The 25,000-nt window shown below is 41.2% G+C and overlaps 1 protein-coding gene across 1 annotated transcript in view; it reads right to left on the reverse strand.

Annotated features, from left to right (window-relative positions):
- The window catches only part of raver2 (ribonucleoprotein, PTB-binding 2), a 98,344-nt gene that overhangs the window by 7,039 nt on the left and 66,305 nt on the right, over positions 1-25,000 (reverse strand). Inside the window, exons 5-11 of the mRNA XM_030791911.1 lie at positions 19,996-20,116; positions 10,847-10,929; positions 10,344-10,448; positions 9,944-10,055; positions 8,229-8,518; positions 8,002-8,107; positions 7,292-7,437 (exon numbers count right to left, since the gene is read on the reverse strand). Of these exons, the coding sequence (XP_030647771.1) occupies positions 7,292-7,437; positions 8,002-8,107; positions 8,229-8,518; positions 9,944-10,055; positions 10,344-10,448; positions 10,847-10,929; positions 19,996-20,116 (963 nt within the window). The remainder of the gene's footprint in view (positions 1-7,291; positions 7,438-8,001; positions 8,108-8,228; positions 8,519-9,943; positions 10,056-10,343; positions 10,449-10,846; positions 10,930-19,995; positions 20,117-25,000) is intronic.

A 25,000-nucleotide genomic window follows, 5' to 3' on the forward strand; every position in this document is an offset into this window, starting at 1 on the left:
TTTCTGTATCTGAGTCATCTGTGCAATTTTTACCTCCTAAATATCGGTTACTGTCATGATGGCCTTCTGCTGTGAAATCATCTCTGAGAACTGTGGTCCATCTGAGGTGTGAGTGTGTGTGTGTCTAGGGCTCATACACATTTTTACCAATAAATTTCCATGACTTTTCCATGCCTTTGAGGCAAAATTTCATGACCATACATTCTCTGAAAAGTCTGTGTATACGAGAAAAATAAGAATAAAAATCCATGTCGAAATTTGCCACAGTCTATTTTAACAAAACTTAATGAGAAGCTGTGTGGTTTGTAGGGCTGTCCCGAATACCATGTTTAGTTCTCCGAAGCTTCAGTAGCAATCAACTGCAAATATGCGTGGTGTGGGGGCCTGACTCGGGAAGGACTCAGCCAGAGATTTCTCCGTTCTCGGCTGAGACGGACGGCATAGCACTGCAACGTTTCTTCCGGTTTACTTAAAGACATTCATTTTTAAGGATTCTGTTGTTCTACAGTATTGTTGTTTGTATTGTAATATTGATATGCATTTTCCTCTTGCCCTGTCAGCACTAACCCGGGTCAATCTGAATATGCATTTTCCTCTTGCCCTGTCAGCACTAACCCGGGTCAATCTGAATATGCATTTTCCTCTTGCCCTGTCAGCACTAACCCGGGTCAATCTGAATATGCATAATTGTTTCTCCGTTTAGCCCTTCCGCTATCGGAAACGATACTTTTCGAAAACGCTCTCTGAGGTGCATAAATTTGAAAACGCCGGGTTCACGTTGTAAAGTGGACAGGGAAATCGGAGAGCTTCAGAAAAGATGACGTATGGTTGCCATGACACTGGCGAAAGTTTGGGACACCAAAACAAACATGACGGCCGAAATGCAGTGAATGCTGCTTTGTCTATCAAATTTGCTAATCTGTCCTCAATGACAGATCATCATACTGTACAATGCACATACACTGCTCCAACGTAGAAGACGAGCTTTATAGGTTCCGGTTTGTCCCTTGTGCGACTCTGCAGCTGCCCTACGCGTGAACTGCCTAATTTAAATACCAACGCCTAATTTAATACCAATTAAATCTGGGTTTAAGGTACGTGAAACTTTCACTATGGCAAATATTCAGCCTGTTCAGTGTGTCGAGTGCAGGATGTTTAGCCATTCTTCCTCCGTCATTAATAATAGCTCTGTTTGTGCTAAATGTGCATTAGTTAGCTCCCTGACGGAGAAGATTGTAGCATTAGAGGTGCGCATCCAGATGCTAGAGAGGCTTAGTGAGAGTGACAATAGCCTAGTTCCTGTAAAAGAAAATCTGGATGGCTTAGGAAGAGTTAGCAGCTCTCCGACTCCGGCACCAGAGCCCTCACAGCGGGGCGAATGGGTGACGACTCGGCGGCATAAGTGCAAAGCCAAAGCTAACGCTAAGGCTAGCCCACGAGAGACACACCACTCCCCGCTTCACGTGTCAAACAGGTTTGCCCTCCTCAGTGAAACACCCGCTGAGAAACCTGAAAGAGCTCTGGTTATAGGAGATTCCATTCTACGGCACGTGAAATTAGCTAGACCTTTAGGGGCACCAGCAGCCTTAGTTAGCTGTATACCGGGAGCCAGGGCGCCGGACATAGCAAGTAATCTTAAAGTGTTAAGTAAGCACAGGTTTTCTAAGATAGTTTTTCATGTAGGAGCTAACGATATACGCCTTCGTCAATCAGAGGTTACTAAAAGTAATATCGTAGAGGTGTGTAAATTAGCGAAGGCGATGTCCGATGCAGTAATATGCTCTGGCCCCATCCCAATCCGGCGAGGCGATGTAGCTTACAGCAGGTTATGGTCGCTGAACTGCTGGATGTCCAGGTGGTGCTCTGACAACAATGTGGGCTTTATAGACAATTGGAATAGTTTTGAGGGCAAGGCTGGCCTCTTAGGGCGAGACGGTGTCCATCCCACTCGGGAAGGTGCTGCTCTCATTTCTTGTAACATAGCGCATAGTCTCAGAACAGTTCATCCGTGACAATCCAGAGCCAAGGCCAGGAAGCAGGCAAAAAGGCTAAACCGACCGTCTGCTAGCTGCACAGAGTCGTCACCCAGGTTAAACTATATTGAGACTGTGTCTGTCCCCCGACCTATACGAAAATGTAGAAATACTCAGAGAATTTGTTCTAGTAATTTAATTAACATAGATTTAAATCATACTGAATGTACCGCCAGCACCTTCGATCTAAAGCTAGGACTGTTAAATATTAGATCTCTTACGCCTAAAGCGCTCATTGTCAATGAAATTATTACTGATCAGGAGTTTAATGTACTGTGTTTAACAGAAACGTGGATAAAACCAAATGAGTACGTCGCATTAAATGAAGCTAGTCCTCCTGGATACAGTTATATACACCAGCCTCGTGTAACTAGCAGAGGAGGAGGCGTTGCAGTTATTTATAATGATAACCTAGGCATCATACAAAAACCTCTACATAAATTCAATGCGTTTGAAGTTCTTTATACAAACATAACATATGTAGCCACAAAAAATACCCAGTCTATCACACTAATTATTATCTATAGACCGCCTGGGCCGTACTCTGAATTCCTCTGTGAATTTGCAGATTTTATCTCAAACCTTGTTATTTCTTTAGTCAAAGCTCTAATTGTCGGAGACTTTAACATTCATTTTGATAACCCACAGGACCCTCTGAGAACAGCGTTCGTGTCCATTCTAGATTCAGTAGGGATTAATCAAACGGTCATAGGGCCCACTCATAATGGTGGCCACACCCTCGATCTTATACTAACACTCGGATTAAATGTAGGAAGTATAGTCACATTTCCACAATCTGAAGCTATCTCAGATCATTATCTTATCTCATTCAAAATGTTTCTTAGTAATAATATATGCAGCTCGCCACGCTATCATAATAAACGTACGTTTACGCCAGCTACTACGCAAAATTTTATCAATAATCTCCCAGAGTTATCAACTTTGACTGGAACAATGTCACACCCCACAGAACTTGATCAGGCAACTGAATCTTTAGAGTTAACATTCCGCAACACCTTAGATAATGTGGCCCCACTTAAAAGGAAAATAATCAGAGAGAAAAAACTAGCTCCCTGGTATAATGAGCACACACGCGCCTTAAAACTTACCACTCGAAAATTAGAACGTAAATGGCGCCAAACTAAATTGGTAGTATTCCAGTTAGCACGGAAGGAGAGCCTCCTGAGCTATAGAAAAGCTCTTAGTGCCGCTAGATCAATGTATCTCTCCACCCTAATAGAAGACAACAAAAATAATCCTAGATTTTTATTTAATATCGTATCAAAACTAACTGGGAATAAGAGCACCTCGGAAACAGGCACACCATCAATGTTCAGTGGCGACGCATTTATGAACTTTTTCAACAGCAAAATTGAAAATATCAGGCAAACAATCCAGGCTATAAATTTTAAACCAGATAATTTGATCACTAACACTGTAGATAACAATATAACTATACCAGATCAGCGATTAGAATGTTTTACTCCCCTTCAGGCGACCGAATTGACCTCACTAATTTCTTCATCAAAATCACCAACTTGTGTACTAGATCCCTTACCTACACGTTTCCTTAAGCAGATACTGCCAGTAGTCATCGAACCGCTTTTAAAAATAATCAATTCCTCCCTTAGCACTGGCTATGTACCTAAATCTTTTAAACTAGCAGTTATCAAACCCCTAATTAAAAAACCTGACCTTGACCCCTGTTCATTGTCCAACTACAGGCCAATATCTAACCTCCCCTTTATCTCCAAGATCCTAGAAAGGGCTGTAGCACAGCAGTTATGCTCATACTTACATAAGAATAACATCCATGAACTGTATCAGTCAGGATTTAGGCCTCATCACAGCACAGAGACAGCACTGGTTAAAGTTGCAAATGACCTCTTACTGGCCTCTGATCAGGGTTGTGTCTCCTTGCTTGTGTTGCTTGACCTCAGTGCAGCCTTTGACACCATTGATCATACCATTCTCCTTGATAGACTAGAAAATGTTGTTGGCGTTAAGGGAACGGCCCTCTTATGGCTTAGGTCCTACCTGACTGATCGTTATCAGTTTGTTGATGTAAATGGTGAGTCCTCTGCACATACTGAGGTAAAGTTTGGAGTCCCACAAGGTTCTGTTTTAGGCCCACTGCTTTTCTCTTTATATATGCTACCTCTAGGTAATGTTATTCGTAAACACGGTATTAGCTTCCACTGCTATGCTGATGACACACAGCTGTATGTCTCAGCGAAGCCAGACGAGAGACACCAACTTAACAAAATTGAGGAATGTCTAAAGGATATTAGGCACTGGATGCTTACGAACTTTCTTTCACTCAACTCTGAAAAAACAGAAGTACTTGTACTAGGATCACATGCAGCTAGGAGTAAGCTTTCCGATCACATAGTTACTCTGAATGGCCTTTCTCTTTCATCAGGTGCGGCAGTAAAAGATCTTGGTGTAATTATTGACCCCAGTCTTTCATTTGAATCTCATGTAGATAATATTACCAGGATAGCCTTCTTTCATCTTAGAAATATTAACAAGATAAGAAATGCATTGTCATTTCAAGATGCTGAAAAATTGGTTCATGCTTTCATTACCTCTAGGTTAGACTACTGTAATGCCTTACTGTCTGGATGCTCTAATAGATGTATAAATAAGCTACAGTTAGTTCAGAATGCAGCAGCCAGAGTTCTTACTAGAACCAAAAAATATGATCACATCACCCCTATCTTATCCACACTGCACTGGCTCCCCGTCAAATCTCGTATTGATTATAAAATCTTACTATTAACATATAGAGCATTAAATGGTCTTGCGCCACAGTACCTGCGCGAACTCCTGGTCTTTTATGATTCACCACGCCTACTTAGATCAAAAGGTGCAGGCTATTTGTTGGTACCTCGAGTTATGATGGCTACAGCAGGGGGCAGAGCCTTCTCTTACAGAGCCCCACAGATATGGAACAGCCTCCCAATTAATGTTCGAGACTCAGACACAGTCTCTATGTTTAAGTCAAGGCTGAAAACTTTTCTGTTTAGCCAAGCCTTTTGCTAATAGCTCTTCACTAGGCAAAGGAGCAGATCTGGAGGGTTCTCGGGCATAGATTGTTTGGTGAACTGGGATGTTTGGATGCTGTCGCCCCCCCACTCTAACATGTTCACTCAGGTTTGTTGACTGTGGAGTGGGTGGCCGCCTTGTGTCCCAGAGTGCCATCATGTCCATATTACCTTCTAGCTCTCCCTTTTAATTATGCTGTACTAGTTAGTCTTACTGGAGTCCCTGCCTGCACTCGGCACACGATGTATATTTACCTTTACCATTATGTGGAAATGAACATCTGACAATGTGTGTCTCTCTCTCTCTCTCTCTCTCTCTCTCTCTCCCTCCCTCTCCCTCTCCCTCTCTCTCTCTCTCTCTTTCTCTCTCTCTCTCTCTCTCTCTCTTTCTCTCTTTCTCTCTCTGTCGAGCCACACATGCTACTCCTGAGACACCAGTGATCCTGACTCCTCCCGCCCTGTGGACTGATCCATCCTGGTGTTATCATCTTCCATCCCCCGTCAGCCTCCTGTCTACATCGCCATCCCCTTTGTTCATGCCCCAATTTACTTTCAATTGTAACTGCCCACGTGGTCGGCACCTATTGCACACCTGTCTGGCCTAGGAGGGGTCTCCTCTCTCTGTGGTCCTCCTCAAGATTTCTCCCATTTTCCCATTCCCCTCTTGGGTTTTTGGGGAGTTTTTTCTTGCCCGCATGAGGATTAAGTCAGGGGATGCCGTCATATTTTGATTTGACTGTTGTGGCCTGTAAAGCCCTTTGAGACTGTAAACAGTGATATTGGGCTCTAAATAAACTTGAACTTGAACTTGAACTTATATTTGCTGTGCTTAATAAAGTATCCCCATTTTCACCCTGATCTGGTCTGTGTGGTCTAAATGGTAACAATGAACACCCATAAACAGAGATATTACACAGTCTTCGCCTATGAACAAACAGCATAAGCAATGTAGGTATACATCTTGAGAAACACTGCACTGTAATTGTATTCATTAATAAACGGTAAATTTATGCAATTAAGACCAGATCAGGGTGAAAATGGGGATACTTTATTACATTTGAGCAAGGTGACTTGCTTGCTGTTTTTACGATCATGCCCCCAGAGCGAAATTTTGTAAGGTGAAATTCGCGAGGGGTTCAGATTTAAACATACAAATTCAGATTTTTGTTCTACAAGTTCTCACGTCGTATTATACAAGTTCTCAAATATCAAGTCTACAAGCTCTCACATTTTGCAACATATTTCATTTCATGCCTTACCCTACGCAGAGAACAACATAATGTCAAGTGACGTGACTGATCTGCTCGAACATTAAATTACTGTTTAACCAATACAGATTTTTCTCAGTCGATCTTAACTCAGCCATAGGGCTGTACTGAAGCTTCGTTCATTGAATTGGCATTCTATTATTAGGATGGGTGCTCAGTTGCAGTTTTAAGCTTACTGATGATGACTGTCAGCAGAATGCCAGACATGCAAGATAAAACCCGTGTACGGTCACTCAGCAACAAATTTGGTAAACCATCTGAAAAGTGTAAGTTTATTTCTGAATTCGTAAAATGGCTATCTGAGTAAATTAAGGTCTACAATATCGTTAGTTACACCTAAATTTAGTTTAGATCACTGCGCAGATAATCACTGTATTATTTGTGAATTTTTAGGTGCATCCTCAGCTATAGGAATCCCAATCATTGACACCGCAAAGACTGGAATTCTGGATCAAATGATGTATATAATGTCTATTAAAGAGTGTCAAACTTAAAAAAAAAAGCCTGACTTGCAGTTTCTCATATTCACCATGTCTTTATTCATATTACTAAGTAGAAAGTGGAGTATCCCGAAACAACAGGCCAAAACGATGACACGTCACAGAAATTCGAAGCTTCGTTTGAAAAAGGTTGGCTAAAATTCGATCAGCAAAAAATGGCATTTGATACAGCCCTGCTGAACAACATTTTACAGGTATTTGTGAAGCAAATTTCCATGACTTTTCCAAAACTTTCTGGGTTTATTTATTTTTCCAAAACTGTTCGGCCATTTTCAGATTCAATGATTTTTCCAGGTTTTCATGACTGTATGAACCCTGGTGTGTGTGTGTGTGTGTGTGTGTGTGTGTTTACCTGTGAGTACTGTGGCATGTACTGATGAGTGTACTCTCATGGACTCTCTGTGCTGTATGGTGTGTGTGTGTGTGTGTGTGTGTGTGTTTACCTGTGAGTACTGTGGCATGTACTGGTGAGTGTACTCTGATGGAGTCTCCGTGCTGTACTGGTGTGCTGACTGGGAGGCAGGCGGGACAGTGGAGCTGTATGTCCCACTAGCCGGATGAATACTCTGAACCTTACTGCTGCTGGAACCTGCAGGACACACACACGCACACACACACAAACACACACACGCACATACATAAACACACACACACACACACAAACACACACACACGCACGCACACACACACGCACGCACAAACATACACACACACGCAAACACACACACGCACGCATACACACGCACACACACGCACGCACATACGCCCACACACACACACACACACACACACACGCACGCACACATGCACATACACACACGCGCGCGTACACACACACACACACACACACACAAAGGCAAACATCAAAACATAAATACACACTAACAAACATACATTGCAATAAAAATAAAAACACTGATTTGTTTGAATGGCCAACCACAGCACACTCACACTCAAACACACACATGCACATGCACACGCACACACACATGATCACACACATACTCACACACACACACACACACACACTCGCATACAGAGCGGTGGCCGCATTCTTCTCTATTTCTGTGTATGGAAGAGTTTGTGGTTATCAAAGTGTGTGTGGTTATCAAATTTTGTGTGTGTGTGTGTGTGTGTGTGTGTTTTCACGTACCTTGCAGTACTACTCCGGGCAGTACGCTGGCTAGGTTCAGATATGGATTTGAAGGCAGCTTCACCTCTTTTGGTGGTTCTCCCAGCAAAGATGTCTGAGACCCAGTCTAAAGAGAGAGGGAGAGGAAGAACCAAACAAAAAACATGAGAAAAAAGAGAGACTGAGGGAAAAGAAACAGATGGGGTGCAGTGAAAGAGAAAACGAGGGGAGGAGAGATGGATCGAGGCTCTTACAGTAGGTGCAGCCTCAGTGCTGCTGTGTGGAGCCTTTTGGGTGGTGTTCCCGAGCAGAGGACCCAGAGTAGGCCTGTTCACGGCTGGGACAAAGCCCTGCAGCTGGACCTGTGTGCTCACGGCAGCCGCGCCGGCAGCTAGAGGTTCTGGGCCTGTGGAGGCAGCAGACGGCCCATTCTGCTCCCCACCAGAGTTCAGTTGAGATGGGGCAGAAAGGTAAGACATCACCCCACTTACAGATGCACCTGACTGGGATGAGACTGAGGGTGAGTCCTGCCCCAGCTCTGAGAACCATAGAGAACAGTGACAGAAAAGATAAATAAAGGGGGAGAATGTGTGAAACGTGTTGTGTAAGTATGAAGGGAGAACTAAGGCACTAACTAATCACATTTAGTTGAATATTTTTGGATGAATCAGTTCCCTACTAATGAGTCATGACAGTCCGTCTTTTCACACTCTAACATAAACAAAAAATCCCACATTAACATACACACTCACACATATACACACACGCACACGCACACTAAAACAAAACACACTCACCATCACACCTATACACATTAGTATTATTATTATTATTATTATTATTATTATTATTACCTTTACTACATATAGACAGTACCCTGACTGACCACCATACTGCCAGTATGTCTTCAAGGCAAAACTGGTAAAACCTCCTACACCCCAATCAACAAAACAGACCTCCTGTATGTGTGTGTATGTGTGTGTGTATGTGTGTGTGTATGTGTGTGTGTGTGTGTATGTGTGCGTGTGTGTATGTGTATGTGCGTGTGTGTATGTGCGTGTGTGTGTGTGCGTGTGTGTGTGTGTGTGTGTATGTGTGTGCGTGTGTGTGTGTGTGTGTATGTGTGCGTGTGCGTGTGTGTGTGTGTGTATGTATGTGTGTATGTATGTGCGTGTGTGTGTGCGTGTGTGTGTGTGTGTGTATGTGTGTGTGTGTGTGTGTATGTGTGTGTATATGTGTGTGTGCGTGCGTGTGTGTGTGTGTGTGTATGTCTGTATGTATGTGCGTGTGTGTGTGTGCGTGTGTGTGTGTGTATGTGTGTGTGTGTGTGTGTGTGTGTGTGTATGTGTGTATATGTGTGTGTGCGTGTTTGTGTGTGTGTGTGTGTATGTCTGTATGTATGTGCATGTGTGTGTGCATGTGTGTGTGTATGTGTGTGTGTGTGTATGTGCGTGTGTGTGTGCATGTGTGTATGTATGTGCGTGTGTGTGTGTGTGTGCGTGTGTGTGTGTGTGTGCGTGCGTGTGTGTGTGTGTGCGTGTGTGTGTGCGTGCGTGTGTGTATGTATGTGCGTGTGTGTGTGTGCGTGTGTGTGTGTGTGTATGTGTGTGTGTGTGTGTGCGTGTAGGTGTGTGTATATGTGTGTGTGCGTGTATGTGTGTGTGTGTGTGTGTGTGTGTGTGTGTGTGTGTGTATGTGTGTGTATATGTGTGTGTGCGTGTACGTGTGTGTGTGTGCGTGTGTGTGTGTATGTGTGTGTATATGTGCGTGTATGTGTGTGTGTGTGTGTGTGTGTGTGTGTGTGTGTATATGTGTGTGCGTGTATGTGTGTGTGTGTGTGTGTGTGTATGTGTGTGTATATGTGCGTGTATGTGTGTGTGTGTGTGTGTGTGTGTGTGTGTGTGTATATGTGTGTGTGCGTGTATGTGTGTGTGTGTGTGTGTACCTGACACAGAGGACTGACCAGTGGGTGAATCTCCCAGCAGACCCTTGCCCACTGTCATGGGGGCTGGAGCTCTCACACTAAATACCTTATGGAGGAGCAACCTGGAGGGGTCACCGAGGAGACCAGGGAGCTGAAGGAGAGGGGAGAAATGGAGAGAGAGAAACACAGAGAGAATAGTCCTTACTGTGCAATTGTACTCAGACAAAACAGAGCAGACATAGGGCATGACAGAGGGTAAACACACTCCATAATGAGGGAATCAATAACTGTTTCACAAACTAATTCACTGCACCTCAGCTTTTACACACACTCCCTCTCTCTCTCTCTCACACACACACACACACACACACACGCACACGCACGCGCGCACATACACGCACACGCACGCACGCACACACACACACGCACACGCACACACCATGAGATTGCTGATGTGCTTGTCTTTGATCTGTAGAAGCTGTTGCTGGGCCAGCTGCATGTGGAGAAGATTCTGGAGAACAAGACCATTCCCCAACATGGCACTCTGAGAGAAAAAGAAAAATAGAGAGAGAGAGAGAAGCTTTCAATACCCCCCCACGACTCTTCTGTCTTTCCTTTGTACATTTCTCTGCCTCACTATTCCTGTATGTCAGGCTCTCTCTCTCTAAACCGACACACTGGCCCAGACCTATACACTGGCCCAGACCTATACACTGGCTGTGTTAATGTGTCATGACAAATGCAATAAAAGAACAAGAGAAAAAAGGACAGAGAGAGAGAGAGAGTGAGGGAGAGACAGAGATAGAGAGAGAAAGAAAGAGAGAGATAGAGAAAGAGAGAGAGAAAGGGGGAGAAAGAGAAAGAGAGAGAGTGAGAACGAGAGACAGAAGAGAGTGAGAAAGAGAAAGAGAAGAGAGAGAAGGAGAGAGAGAAAGAGTGTACCTGTTGCGCTTTGCCCAACTGTAGCAGGGCAGTTGTGAGAGGGGGACGCAGGAAGGGTAGAACATGAGGACGAGTAAACTTCCCTATGAGAGAGAGAGAGAGAGAGAGAGAGAGAGAGAGTGAGAGAAAGAGAGAGAGAGAGAGTCTAATTCTATTTTTTGACCCTAGCCAGAATTCACTTTATTTTACTGTAGTTTAAACAATCACACTGGCTGTCACACTGATTGTGTAAATGAACCAAAAGCAAATTAAGGTATTAAAATTAACCAAGAATTATAGCATAATTCTTAACACAATTCATCATTTACAATTAACTGAATTTAAGAGTGACAGAAAATGTTTGATAAAACAGTAATCTCTAAAATGCTCCTCAAATGGGTACAACAGCAAACCCCAAATTCACCAGAGAAAAACGCATAGATTTTTTTGCTCTAAAAAGAAGAATTTGAATATATTGTACTGTAACAGGGTTTCTCCCAAATTTGCATGGAAAATTAAAATTAGTATACGATGTTTGTATAGCCTGTTCTCGAATTCAGCCGTGCTTATCTAGATGAGCTGACACCCAAGAGATAACGGCTGAAATATTTATAGAGAAAAGGACCTTTTTCTTTTTTTAAAGCATGGACATGACATGATATGAAGTAATGTACACCACAGCAGGGTTGAAAAATTATTACTATCATTATTAGAGTGGATTACAATGGACACATCTGATAGCCAACAATGTTAAATCATTAACATAGGCTAATTTTGAAAACTGTTACCACATTGTTACCAAATTTGAGTGGTAATTTGACTGACAATAATTTCAATATTTGCTTTGAAAGACCTAACACAGACATGTACAACAGAAGACATTTTTGTCCAGCATGACTTTTTCTGCCTCCGTTACAGTATTAATATTACTATTACATTATTACACACCACAACCATGTTTGTACTTCATATGCTTGATATAATTCACAACAAGCCTGAAAATGGTGTAAGAAAAGGGTGCATGAAAAGAACATGCAACTCAAAACCTAATGTCTTGTAAACAAAGTTAATACAATCTACTATCATACAGGAGAAACACACCCAGTATTCTAACTGAAATGACTACATTTCTAATGTTTCAGTTATGCTGGCCAGAATTAACAGCGCATGCACCACTCTTCTCCTGCACAGGAGGAAAGGCTGGACGTCAGTAAGTTAACACTGACTGAGAAACCCAGTTTCCAGAGCTGCTAGATGCACCCCGTTGTGTGCAAAAGGGAAGGCCCGAAGATGGCATGGTTTACTCGGTAAAATGTGCTGTAGCAAACCGAGAAAGAACCCCCCCCCCCCACCTTGTTTTCAATTCTACCATCGAACCCACAGACCAGGCCACAACACTGCATTTACTGCCGAAACCAATGCAATAACAGCTGCGACATGAAACAGCCAGATAATTCTTCAGACATGAAAACTGTTTTTAATTTTAACCAAGGGAAAAATGGAGATCAAATGCCTTTGACTACATGGAACAGCAGGATGATAGGTCAAATTTGATTAATCTGGTTTAATTAATACAATCTACTGTTATACAGAACAAACATATCTAATATGAACTGCACTGACTACATTTATAATGTTTATAAACACATTTACAATTATTTACAATTTAAAATTCAGTCCTGTTTATTGAACAGCAAACCAGGATTCCATGCTGAAGTTCATTTCAGTACCTTATAAATTCTAAAGGCTTGAAGACAAAAACTTCAAATCCCATAAAGTTCTGGCTACGGAAAAACTAGCCAAATCAATAAAAAAAGAAGAAGAAGGGCGGTTTGTACTATACTGAGACAAGGAAAAAGATATCAGGAGGTTAAGCCCACAGTCAGGAATACAAAGCCAGAGAACCAAGGTTTCGCCAAAAGCTAATGGCCTACCAGTGCACATGTGCTGCTATACCTGTATAGATCAAGGTTACTAGGACTGATCAAATGTATCTCTTTTTATTTCTCAGCGACATCTCTCAGCTTTATATCTCAGCTACACAGAGAAGTTGATGAAACAGCTGTAAGGGCACGAAAACTGAAATCCTTCTCTTAATGATGAGCCAAGAGAAACCCATCAACAGCATCCAGTAAACTGGCTGGGGTGTAAGCAGTATCCATGACTACAGCTTCATCAAATCACCTGAGGTGTATACACAAAGCAAAATACCAGTCACCAAAGGAAACATTCCAAGGCAAGAAGAAGAAGAAGAAGATATATGTCCACATGTGACCTCTAACAGAATTGCAAAGAAAATGGTATAACCAGAACTTGTCACGGCACTCACATAGCATTGTATTACTTGAGTCCGGTCGTGGTCACGAGACCACATTTTCACTTACTCAGTCTCATCCCAGAATTGAAAGCCATTCTACTCCATCTTGACTCGGACTCGATATAGGTGGTCTCATCCCCATCACTGGTCCATATGAAGAGGGTAGATGTATCATGTTACATTTCTGTTTCTACTCCCTGTAGGGAGCTCGAGATGCACAGTGTGCCAACCTGCCCCTACAGCTAACAACCCCCAATCTCCCCTACAGAAATTTCACTTTTGAATATTAAAGCCTCGACTTGGTCTCGCATCCTCCAAAGACTAGGTCTTGACTCAGTTTCGACCCTTTAAGGTTTTGGTCTTGACTCGGACTTGATATAGGTTATCTCGTCCCCATCACTGCACTCACAGAGGAGAAAACTGAAATGTCTACAGAAGAAAACTCATTTTTTCAAGTTGCATATGTGTCCATGTTATTAAAGGCAAACATTAGCTAATTTGATTGCTCTTCCAAAAACATTAGGTGAAAATTAATGGCTAGCTGGACACGGCGCCTTAAATCTCAACAGGATGTTGAAAAATCACAGAATGTTCTTCGCAGATTGCAGGGCATTATTCATGAGCAGTTAAAGGTGCAACATGAGGCTACAAAACCACTTCTTTCAACACAATACGATAGAGTGTGATACATGCACCACCGTTAAGTGTCTCACTCAAGTGCATCATTTGTGTGGTCTCTGAGTGTGGACAACAGTCATAGAAAGTACAGAGGCGACCAGAAAGCAAGCCATCCCCCTGGGCAAAGACTTCAGAGTGGTTTGGGCTATGGTTGATTTAAAATAACACGATGGGTTAATAAAATTAAATGTAATCTTAAGCGTGATATCTGTGATCAGCGAAATGCGAAATATGACATCTTTCTTATTTTTAAAGGACCAATCACTAGGGTGAATGGGTCTGCTCCATACTCTACTGTAAATTCTTTCAATGACCTTGAAAGAGCCCTTAAACCCTTAGGGATCCTGGCAAAGAGCGTTCTATAGGATCTGTGCAAATTGAACTGTGGACTGGATGACGATGTCCCAGAGGCCTTTAGACATGGAAGACGTGGTGAAATGACTTAGATCAGCTGTTGGAGAGATGCTTTAAAGCAGCAGACTTAGGTGAGATACTACCCTGCTAGACCACTTCTGTGATGTCAGTGAAGTACGACATGGCACAGTTAACTTTCTAAGGACTAACATCAAAGGCATAGATCACATTTACAGGCAAAACCAGTCCCTCCTCTAAAACAAATAACTCCCAGACTGGAAGTGTCTGCGGGTGATCTTGCAGCACGTGTCAACTGAATGATCAGGACAGAACTTAACATTCCATTAACGCACTCCATCAACGCACATCACCGATCACAAATACAGCCGCAAGTGGTGATAAAGGGTCCTCGTCCCTCCAGCGATCCACAACCTGTGACATTTCGTCATCAAACAATGCACTCACATCTGATGTGTGTGCCAAGTTTCATGAGTTTTCAGATGTCGGAAGCACTATCTTCCTGTTTCCAGCTAGTGGTGCTGTAACATAGACACACTTTTCCCATGCAGATGGCATTATACTCAATGCACAAATAATCCTGTGAAGGTTGAATTTCATCATTTCAACACTGCGACTCGAAGCTGAGTTTGCCTACATCTTGTCCAATGTTTTCAAATGGGACAGCTTGTCAACTGTTATCCCTGACTTAATCACCAAATCTACACAAGACCACAATTAGAAGAGTTCATTTTTACACAAGACCACAATTAAAAGACCAGAGTTCATTTCTTCCTAGGCGAGCAAAACGCCTCCTGATATGGGTGAGTTAGCAGCACCACTAACATGCTCTAAACACACAAACAAACATGTCTGAATGTGTCTCAAGGGGTACGTCATAACGTAGGCACCTCTAGACCAACCGCCATGCTGCAACTCATTCGATTGGTTAAACATCCTGTCACTCATCAGACTGGTGAAACAACCAAAAAATCTGTTCAGAGGTGCCCAAATTCATCCTTTACCCATGGCTACACTGTTCAACATATCAAAAATCCCTTCACACTGTAAAATCAGGACAGCCGTGACTTCATGTACACCAAATCTGAAATTAATCCCGTGAACTGTCTAGGAGCACTATAGCCAAGATGGGTGAAAAAGCCACTCTTTCTGTTGCCAGATGGTGGCGCTATACCTGGGTGGGCTCTGGGCATGTGGATATCATCATAACCATCAAAACCAATAACCTGTGAAGTTTGAGTTGTATCAAGCAATGCATGGAGAATTTATGACACATTTCTGTCCTGAGTGGCAAGACATATAAATTTATCGTTTTGCCATTTCAGCACCTTGCAAGATATCAAAAATCCCTTCGCAATTTAAAATCTGCAACATCTTCACATCATATATAGCACATGAATCCGATGAACTGTCTAAGTGGAGTATATCAAAATGTAACACGTGTCAAAACGCACAAAATCCAAAATAACTCACTTCCTGTTGGGAATGACTAATACAATGTAACTGCAAATTTGTTCGTCTTGGGGATACCCATAGGCCTACCAAATCTGGTGCATGTAGGTGAAACCATATGCCAGACACAAGACTCAGTGCCATATGGTGGCAGTACGGAGTCCCTGGGCCACACCTGCGGCCAAGCCTGTGTCCCTGAGTAACTGTCACAAGCACTGACGTGTGTACCAGAATTCATGAGTTTTAGCCCATTGGAACCACCTAAAAAATGGCCAAGCCTTGAAGAAAAAAAAAATCCTTATAAAACCAATAGGGCCTTGCACCTCCAGTGCGTGCACCCTCTGGTGGACACCAGAGGCACAGCACCTCTGGTGCTTCAGCCCTAAACGGTTCCCGACTAATGAGGCACACTAGATTTCAGTTATATACAAACTGTCACAGAGGTGACTGTGCTGGTACCACACTCTGTCTAGCATATCACGTTTCATTCGGGTTCATAGTTGGTTCTTTTCGGAAGCTGTAATAATAGGTGTAGAATTCCTTTCATAGGTATGCCATTTTCCAAAAAGACGTCCAGACAAACTTGGAAGTTGGTTCAGTACTCAGAGCAGGAATTGGGCCAGAGAATACAGGCCACCAATGCAGGAGTGGAATGAGGAAAATTAAAGCTCTTCACATTGGAATGCTGTCCTCATTGTAAACCATTCAATGGTTGGGTATTGGGGCAGATTTTGGGGACAACACCTGATTCCAAAGCTCATATATTTTCTGTCCAGGTGGAAACAAAAATATAACGTGTTGGAAAGTTCCATCACTAAACCCAGGCAGCTATCAGAAACAGCAGACTAACCAAAGGAATCAAGAATTTAAACCTACACTGAAATGCAACTTTAAAGATGAGCAGTAATCTATAAAAAGGAAGAAGAAAAACAAGCAAAAAACAAAACAAAAACAGGATAAAGACTTTCCTGAGAATACATCAGATGAAGTTAATATGAAATTACCACTTCCATATTTGTATGAACATGTATTGGGTACGTTTTTACATACGCTCTGGCATCGTCCAAAAACAACTGAACTTTGAAGCTTTGTAATGTGTTGCTTAAACTTACAGTGAACCTGAGTTGGGACTGCTCAATGATGACAGTGGACTGGACCTGAGACAGCTCCTAAGCAGGACATCTCTTAACCAGAGTTTAGTCAGAGTGAATGAGACATCTCTTAACCAGAGTTTAGCCAGAGTGAATGAGACATCCCTTAACCAGAGTCTAGTCAGAGTGAATGAGACATCTCTTAACCAGAGTCTAGTCAGAGTGAATGAGACATCCCTTAACCAGAGTTTAGTCAGAGTGAATGAGACATCTCTTAACCAGAGTTTAGTCAGAGTAAATGAGACATCTCTTAACCAGAGTCTAGTCAGAGTGAATGAGACATCCCTTAACCAGAGTTTAGTCAGAGTGAATGAGACATCTCTTAACCAGAGTTTAGTCAGAGTGAATGAGACATCTCTTAACCAGAGTCTAGTCAGAGTGAATGAGACATCCCTTAACCAGAGTTTAGTCAGAGTGAATGAGACATCCCTTAACCAGAGTTTAGTCAGAGTGAATGAGACATCCCTTAACCATAGTTTAGTCAGAGTGAATGAGACATCCCTTAACCAGAGTTTAGTCAGAGTGAACAGGTCATCTGTCCTGAAGGACATTTCAAAGCTCTGAACCAAACTAGAAATCCCATGAAATAAGTTTTGGTTTTGCCGTTTTCACAAGATAGCCTGAATGTTCAATGCCAAAAATCAGGTACAGTCATAAACTAGCAGCTAGACTAGGCTGCTGAACTACTGATAAAAACAACAGATTTTGGATGAGGAAGTAGAGAGAGACGAAAGTTAGTGGACTCTGTACAATGTACTGCATTTACTGTTCTCCAGTCTGCCTTTTGCAGTGCACCATAAATGTATATTCTTATACATCATAATTTGCCAGTGTGTCCAGACTACCCCATTCCTATTTAAAAACAAATAAACAAATACAAGGTTGATAATAAAAATGATCTTCTTTAACCAAATTCTCATTTATTGATTTATTTAAAAATAAACAAATTAAGATGAACACACACATATTCTGTCAGGAGTGTATTGATGTAGAGATTGTGTAGTGTGGTGTGTATTCATGTAGAGATTGTGTAGTGTTGTGTGTATTGATGTAGATTGTGTAGTGTTGTGTGTATTGATGTAGAGATTGTGTAGTGTGGTGTGTATTGATGTAGAGATTGTGTAGTGTTGTGTATATTGATGTAGATTGTGTAGTGTGGTATATATTGATGTAGATTGTGTAGTGTGGTGTGTATTGATGTAGAGATTGTGTAGTGTGGTGTGTATTGATGTAGATTGTGTAGTGTGGTGTGTATTGATGTAGAGATTGTGTAGTGTTGTGTGTATTGATGTAGAGATTGTGTAGTGTTGTGTGTATTGATGTAGATTGAGTAGTGTGGTGTATATTGATGTAGAGATTGTGTAGTGTGGTGTGTATTGATGTAGAGATTGTGTAGTGTTGTGTGTATTGATGTAGATTGTGTAGTGTGGTGTGTATTGATGTAGATTGTGTAGTGTGGTGTGTATTGATGTAGAGATTGTGTAGTGTGGTGTATATTGATGTAGAGATTGTGTAGTGTTGTGTGTATTGATGTAGATTGTGTAGTATGGTGTATATTGATGTAGAGATTCTGTAGTGCGGTGTATACTGATGTAATAAGGCCATAATTATATTATAACATAATAGTTCAAATGATACTAAGGTCATCTCATGTAACAGGAGCAGTAACATGTACAGTTGTATCCTGTTTGTGCAAATGCACTGTCATGTGCGCACATAAAGCCTGACAAATTAAGAAAAATGAAATGAGAGAGTGAGAAAGACGGAGAAAAAGAGCAGGTATCTCAATTCTTCATTCTTCCAACACTGGTAAAATAAACATGCATGTTTATAAGCATACAGGCGTGACTGTAAAAAACGGCAGACTGGATAATTAGTCCCACCAGCTGCAAAAATGAAGCTTCCATCCACCACTGAGCACAGAACCTCACCACAACACAGCTGTCAATCAGCAGAACATTCTGGATGATCTGAGATTTCAAGACGTGCAGCCTACCATGATAACCATTTTTTGTGCTCAGATAAACAGACCAAGCAGATAAGCAGACAGCGACTTGAGTTTGACCTAAAACGTAATTTATCCGTTGACACTGACTCACTGTGTGCACTGATATGGAAAAAGTGTAAGATAAAAAGAGAGACAAACAGAGAGAGAACGTGCTTTGGCAATGTTGTCAAATTGAACAGTCATGCCAATAAAGCACTTGAACTACAGCTAGAACTATGAGAGAGAGAGAGACAGACAGACAGAGAGACAGACAGAGAACAGAATATGTGTGTAAGAGAGAAGGAAAAAGTGTAGGAGGACAGTGGAAGGATAGAACATGTTCTCTCTCTCAACTTTTCATAATGTATGCTAGTTTCAACACTAAAGGCAGCTTTCTTCCAGAACAGGTAGAGACGTTTAACATTTAATCAGGTGCTAAATTTAGACTTCTAATTGTGTGTTCACTTTAAGCACCAGCCTCTATCTCCTCAACTCATTCATCCTCCCAGGCTCTGAGCAGCTCATTTTAATATATGATTAGAGTTAGACCCCATTCAACAGGATATTATTCCAAGACATAGCGCACCCGCACGCGCACCACACACACACACACACACACACACACACACACACAGACTTTTACAGGATCCATTCTAGTCCACTTGAAAAGTTGTTTGAAGTACTTAGTTGTTACTATACATCTGTTCATTTACACAGATGATAGACAGGACAGATCAGGAGGAGGGCACAAGGGCACAAAGAAAGTGAGTGTACACATACATTTAGTACATGTGTTAGGGTTAGGGTTAGGGTTAATGTCAGTGTTAGGGTTAGGGTTAATGTCAGTGTTAGGGTTAGGGTTAATGTCAGTGTTAGGGTTAGGGTTAATGTCAGTGTTAGGGTAAGGGTTAATGTCAGTGTTAGGGTAAGGGTTAATGTCAGTGTTAGGGTTAGGGTTAATGTCAGTGTTAGGGTAAGGGTTAATGTCAGTGTTAGGGTAAGGGTTAATGTCAGTGTTAGGGTTAGGGTTAATGTCAGTGTTAGGGTTAGGGTTAATGTCAGTGTTAGGGTAAGGGTTAATGTCAGAGTTAGGGTAAGGGTTAATGTCAGTGTTAGGGTAAGGGTTAATGTCAGTGTTAGGGTTAGGGTTAATGTCAGTGTTAGGGTTAGGGTTAATGTCAGTGTTAGGGTAAGGGTCAATGCGGGTGTGTACCTCCTCGTTTTCCGGTGTGGTATGGTCTCATTAAGACTTGCAGGGCTGCTGGGTTGGTCATACTGTGGAGAAGCTGACTCAGACTGGGCTCCGGCAACAAACCCTTCTTATTACTAAACATCTGCAACAGAAACAAACAACAAATAAACAAACAACAAACCCTTCTTATTACTAAACATCTGTAACAGAAACACACACACACACACACATTAGAACATTTTCTGCTTCAAATGAAGATGAAAAGTCTTACAGGACATGATTTATACATTCTTTACCATAATCACCACAATTGAAAATCAAAAATAAGGCAACAGTCAATCAATAAATCCACAGAGACCATGACATATATTAGTCCCTCTGGACCTGGATTATTGCTCCTGCCTATAGCTCTCACACTAGAGTTCCACATCCACTAGAAATGAAGTTTGAAAAACACAGTATCTCCAGCTGTTGTAGAACCATATAGTTTCATCTCTGTTCTTAGGATCCAGCCTAAAAACATATTTCCAAAAGATATCACTGCTATAACAACATTCAAAATTAACAGCTCTTTAACAGTTCTCTCAGATGAAGTTGCGGAGGCCATGGGGTCATTTTGATAACCCAAGAGACCCTCTGAGAACAGGGGTTCGTGTCCATTTTAGATTCAGTAGGGGTTATTGGGACGTCATAGGACCCACTCATAACGGTGGTCACATTTTCTTTATCAAATCTCGTTTAAAATGTGTCTTTATATATGCTACCCCTCAGTAATATTATTCATAAACATGGTATTAGCTTCCACTGCTGTGTTGATGACACACAGTTGTATGTTTCAGCAAAGCCAGATGAGAAACACCAGCTTAATAAAACTGAGGAATGTGTAAAGGACATTAGACACTGGATGCTTATCAACGTCCTACTACTTAATTCTGACGAGACAGAAGTACTTATGCTTGGACCACACAGAGCAAGGAGTAAGCTCTCTGATTACATAGTAACTTTGGCCTTTTCTGTTGCACCATGCGCAAAAGACTTTGGTGTGATTATTGATTCCAGTCTCTCATTTGAAGCTCATGTAGATAATATTACTAGGATAGCCTTCTTTCATCTCAGAAACATTGCTAAGATAAGAAATGTAATGTCATTACACGATGCAGAAAAACTAGTTCATGCCTTCGTAACCTCTAGGTTAGATTATTGTGACTGGCTCCCAATCAGCATACAACGTACATTGCCCTTAACCATTACACGACAATAACAAACTCTCTCACTCTCTCTCTCTCTGTGGAGCTATACATGCTACTCTCAAGATACCAGTGATCCTGACCCCTTCTGCTCTCCGGACCTGATCCATCCTGATGCCCTACTTCTGGTTGGAGTTCTACGCACTAGGAAACCACTCACTGCTGCTGAGGATAGCCCCATATGGACAACCCAAGGATACACTCAGAGGCTTTCATGACTTAAATTAAGCCATCTCTTAGTGCAAAACATCAAATTTATATACAAAAAGCAGGACTTTCTCTTCACACTGTGAATGTCTGTTTTATGCGATGGCCAGAGGAGGATGGGCTCCCCCTGTTGAGTCTTGGTTCCTTCCAAGGTTTCTTCCTCTATTCCTCTATTCTTCCTCTATTGTGGAGTGGCTCAAGATACTGGTCTCATTATAAAAATAACAAATCACCACCTAACACACCAATACCTTATAAACTGTTACTATATAAAAACCAACATCCCACTCACCTGTACTATATAAACCAGTACTATATACACCAACATCCCACTCACCTGTACTATATAAACCAGTACTATATACACCAACATCCCACTCACCTGTACTATATAAACCAATACTATATACACCAACATCCCACTCACCTGTACTATATAAAACAATACTATATACACCAGCATCCCACCAACCTGTACTATATAAAACAATACTATATACACCAACATTCCACCAACCTGTACTATATAAACCAATACTATATACACCAACATTCCACCAACCTGTACTATATAAACCAATACTATATACACAAACATCCCACTCACCTGTACTATATAAACCAATACTATATACACCAACATCCCACTCACCTGTACTATATAAAACAATACTATATACACCAACATCCCACTCACCTGTACTATATAAAACAATACTATATACACCAACATTCCACCAACCTGTACTATATAAACCAATACTATATACACCAACATTCCACCAACCTGTACTATATAAACCAATACTATATACACAAACATCCCACTCACCTGTACTATATAAACCAATACTATATACACCAACATCCCACTCACCTGTACTATATAAAACAATACTATATACACCAGCATCCCACCAACCTGTACTATATAAACCAATACTATATACACCAGCATCCCACCAACTTGTACTATATAAACCATTACTATATACATGAACATCCCACCAACCTGTACTATATAAACCATTACTATATACACCAACATTCCACCAACCTGTACTATATAAACCAATACTATATACACCAACATCCCACCAACCTGTACTATATAAACCAATACTATATACACAAACATCCCACCAACCTGTACTATATAAACTAATACTATATACACAAACATCCCACCAACCTGTACTATATAAACCATTACTATATACATGAACATCCCACCAACCTGTACTATATAAACCATTACTATATACACCAACATCCCACTCACCTGTACTATATAAACCAATACTATATACACCAACATCCCACCAACCTGTACTATATAAACCAATACTATATACACCAACATCCCACTCACCTGTACTATATAAACCAATACTATATACACCAACATCCCACTCACCTGTACTATATAAACCAATACTATATACACCAACATCCCACTCACCTGTACTATATAAACCAATACTTTATACACCAACATCCCACTCACCTGTACTATATAAACCATTACTATATACACAAACATCCCACTCACCTGTACTATATAAACCATTACTATATATACCAACATCCCACCAACCTGTACTATATAAACCATTACTATATACACCAACAACCCACCAACCTGTACTATATAAACCAATACTGTATACACCAACATCCCACCAACCTGTACTATATAAACCAATACTATATACACAAACATCCCATTCACCTGTACTATATAAACCAATACTATATACACCAACATCCCACCAACCTGTACTATATAAACCAATACTATATACACAAACATCCCACTCACCTGTACTATATAAAACAATACTATATACAACAACATCCCACTCACCTGTACTATATAAACCAATACTATATACACCAACATCCCACTCACCTGTACTATATAAACCAATACTATATACACCAACATCCCACTCACCTGTACTATATAAACCATTACTATATACACAAACATCCCACTCACCTGTACTATATAAACCATTACTATATATACCAACATCCCACCAACTTGTACTATATAAACCATTACTATATACACCAACATTCCACCAACCTGTACTATATAAACCAATACTATATACACCAACATTCCACCAACCTGTACTATATAAACCAATACTATATACACCAACATCCCACTCACCTGTACTATATAAACCAATACTATATACACCAACACCCCACTCACCTGTACTATATAAACCAATACTATTTACACCAACAACCCACCAACCTGTACTATATAAACCATTACTATATACACCAACATCCCACCAACCTGTACTATATAAACCATTACTATATACACCAACATCCAACTCACCTGTACTATATAAACCATTACTATATACACCAGCATTACATGTTCCTATACTATACAGACATATATACAACAACATAACACACACCTACACTACATACACTGATACAACAAACACTAATACCACATACACCAATATTATAGACCAAAATGTGAAAACAAAAACAAATATACAAATGGTCTGTTATTGGGCTGTGAAACATTAGTTGTTAAGTTGCTCCAATGATAATGTATTGAATTTTTGTTTCTGTTCCTTGAAATGTTAAATCCGGCTCGAAGGACCACCCCTCCTGGAATCACAACCTTATGGTGGTGGAGGGGTTTGTGAGCCCCTGTGATCCTGGGAGCTGTGCTGCCTGGAGCATGCAGCTCCTGGTAGGATCACCCAAGGCAGAGAGGTCCCAGGTGAGGGGCCAGACAAAAAGCGATTCTGAAAGCTATCAGTTAAACAGTTAAGAAAACACACACACACACATATATATATATATATATGTATTTTTTCCCCCTCTTATTAACATAACATTAACATAAAATTTTACATGGGCTTGCGCCTTCCTACCTGTCTGACTTAATTACACCCTATAACCCACCTCACACCCTGCACTCTCAAGATTCTGGATTATTAGTCATTCCAAGAGTTAAAAAGAAGTCCACTGGCAACCGAGCCTTTTCCTACCGCTCTCCCTTCCTCTGGAATGGTTTACCTACAGAAGTTAGGGAGGCAAACTCTCTCCATGCCTTTAAAACCAGACTAAAGACTTATCTATTTTCTTGAACTTATGTATAATATAATTTTGATTTAACTTTGTTATAGACATATAAAGCCCTTTGAGACAATAAATAGTGATATTGGGCTCTAAATAAACATTATTATTATTATTATTATTATTATTATTATTATTAAATGGTTTTGCTTTCTCTTCGTTTTCAGTTTTTATTCTTTCTTTGTCAGGGTCAGAGGGCCCTGTCACTCCTGTTTAAGTAGATGTGACTGGAAAACCCAGAGGCCTGAGGGAGAGACACAAACACCTGCTCTTCATCCTCTATCTCTGTTTACAGACACAGAGAGAAAGACAGTCTAGTCTGGAGGCCTCTCTCACAGCCTGAGGGGATGAAGTTCATCTAGAGGAAGGAGTGTGGGCTCCTCAGACAACGTGTGTGTGTGTGTGTGTGTGTGTGTGTGTGTGTGTGTGTGTGCGTGTGTTTGTCTGTC

The sequence above is a fragment of the Chanos chanos genome, chromosome 14 (genome assembly GCF_902362185.1).
Source record: "Chanos chanos chromosome 14, fChaCha1.1, whole genome shotgun sequence".
NCBI classification, from domain to species: domain Eukaryota; kingdom Metazoa; phylum Chordata; class Actinopteri; order Gonorynchiformes; family Chanidae; genus Chanos; species Chanos chanos.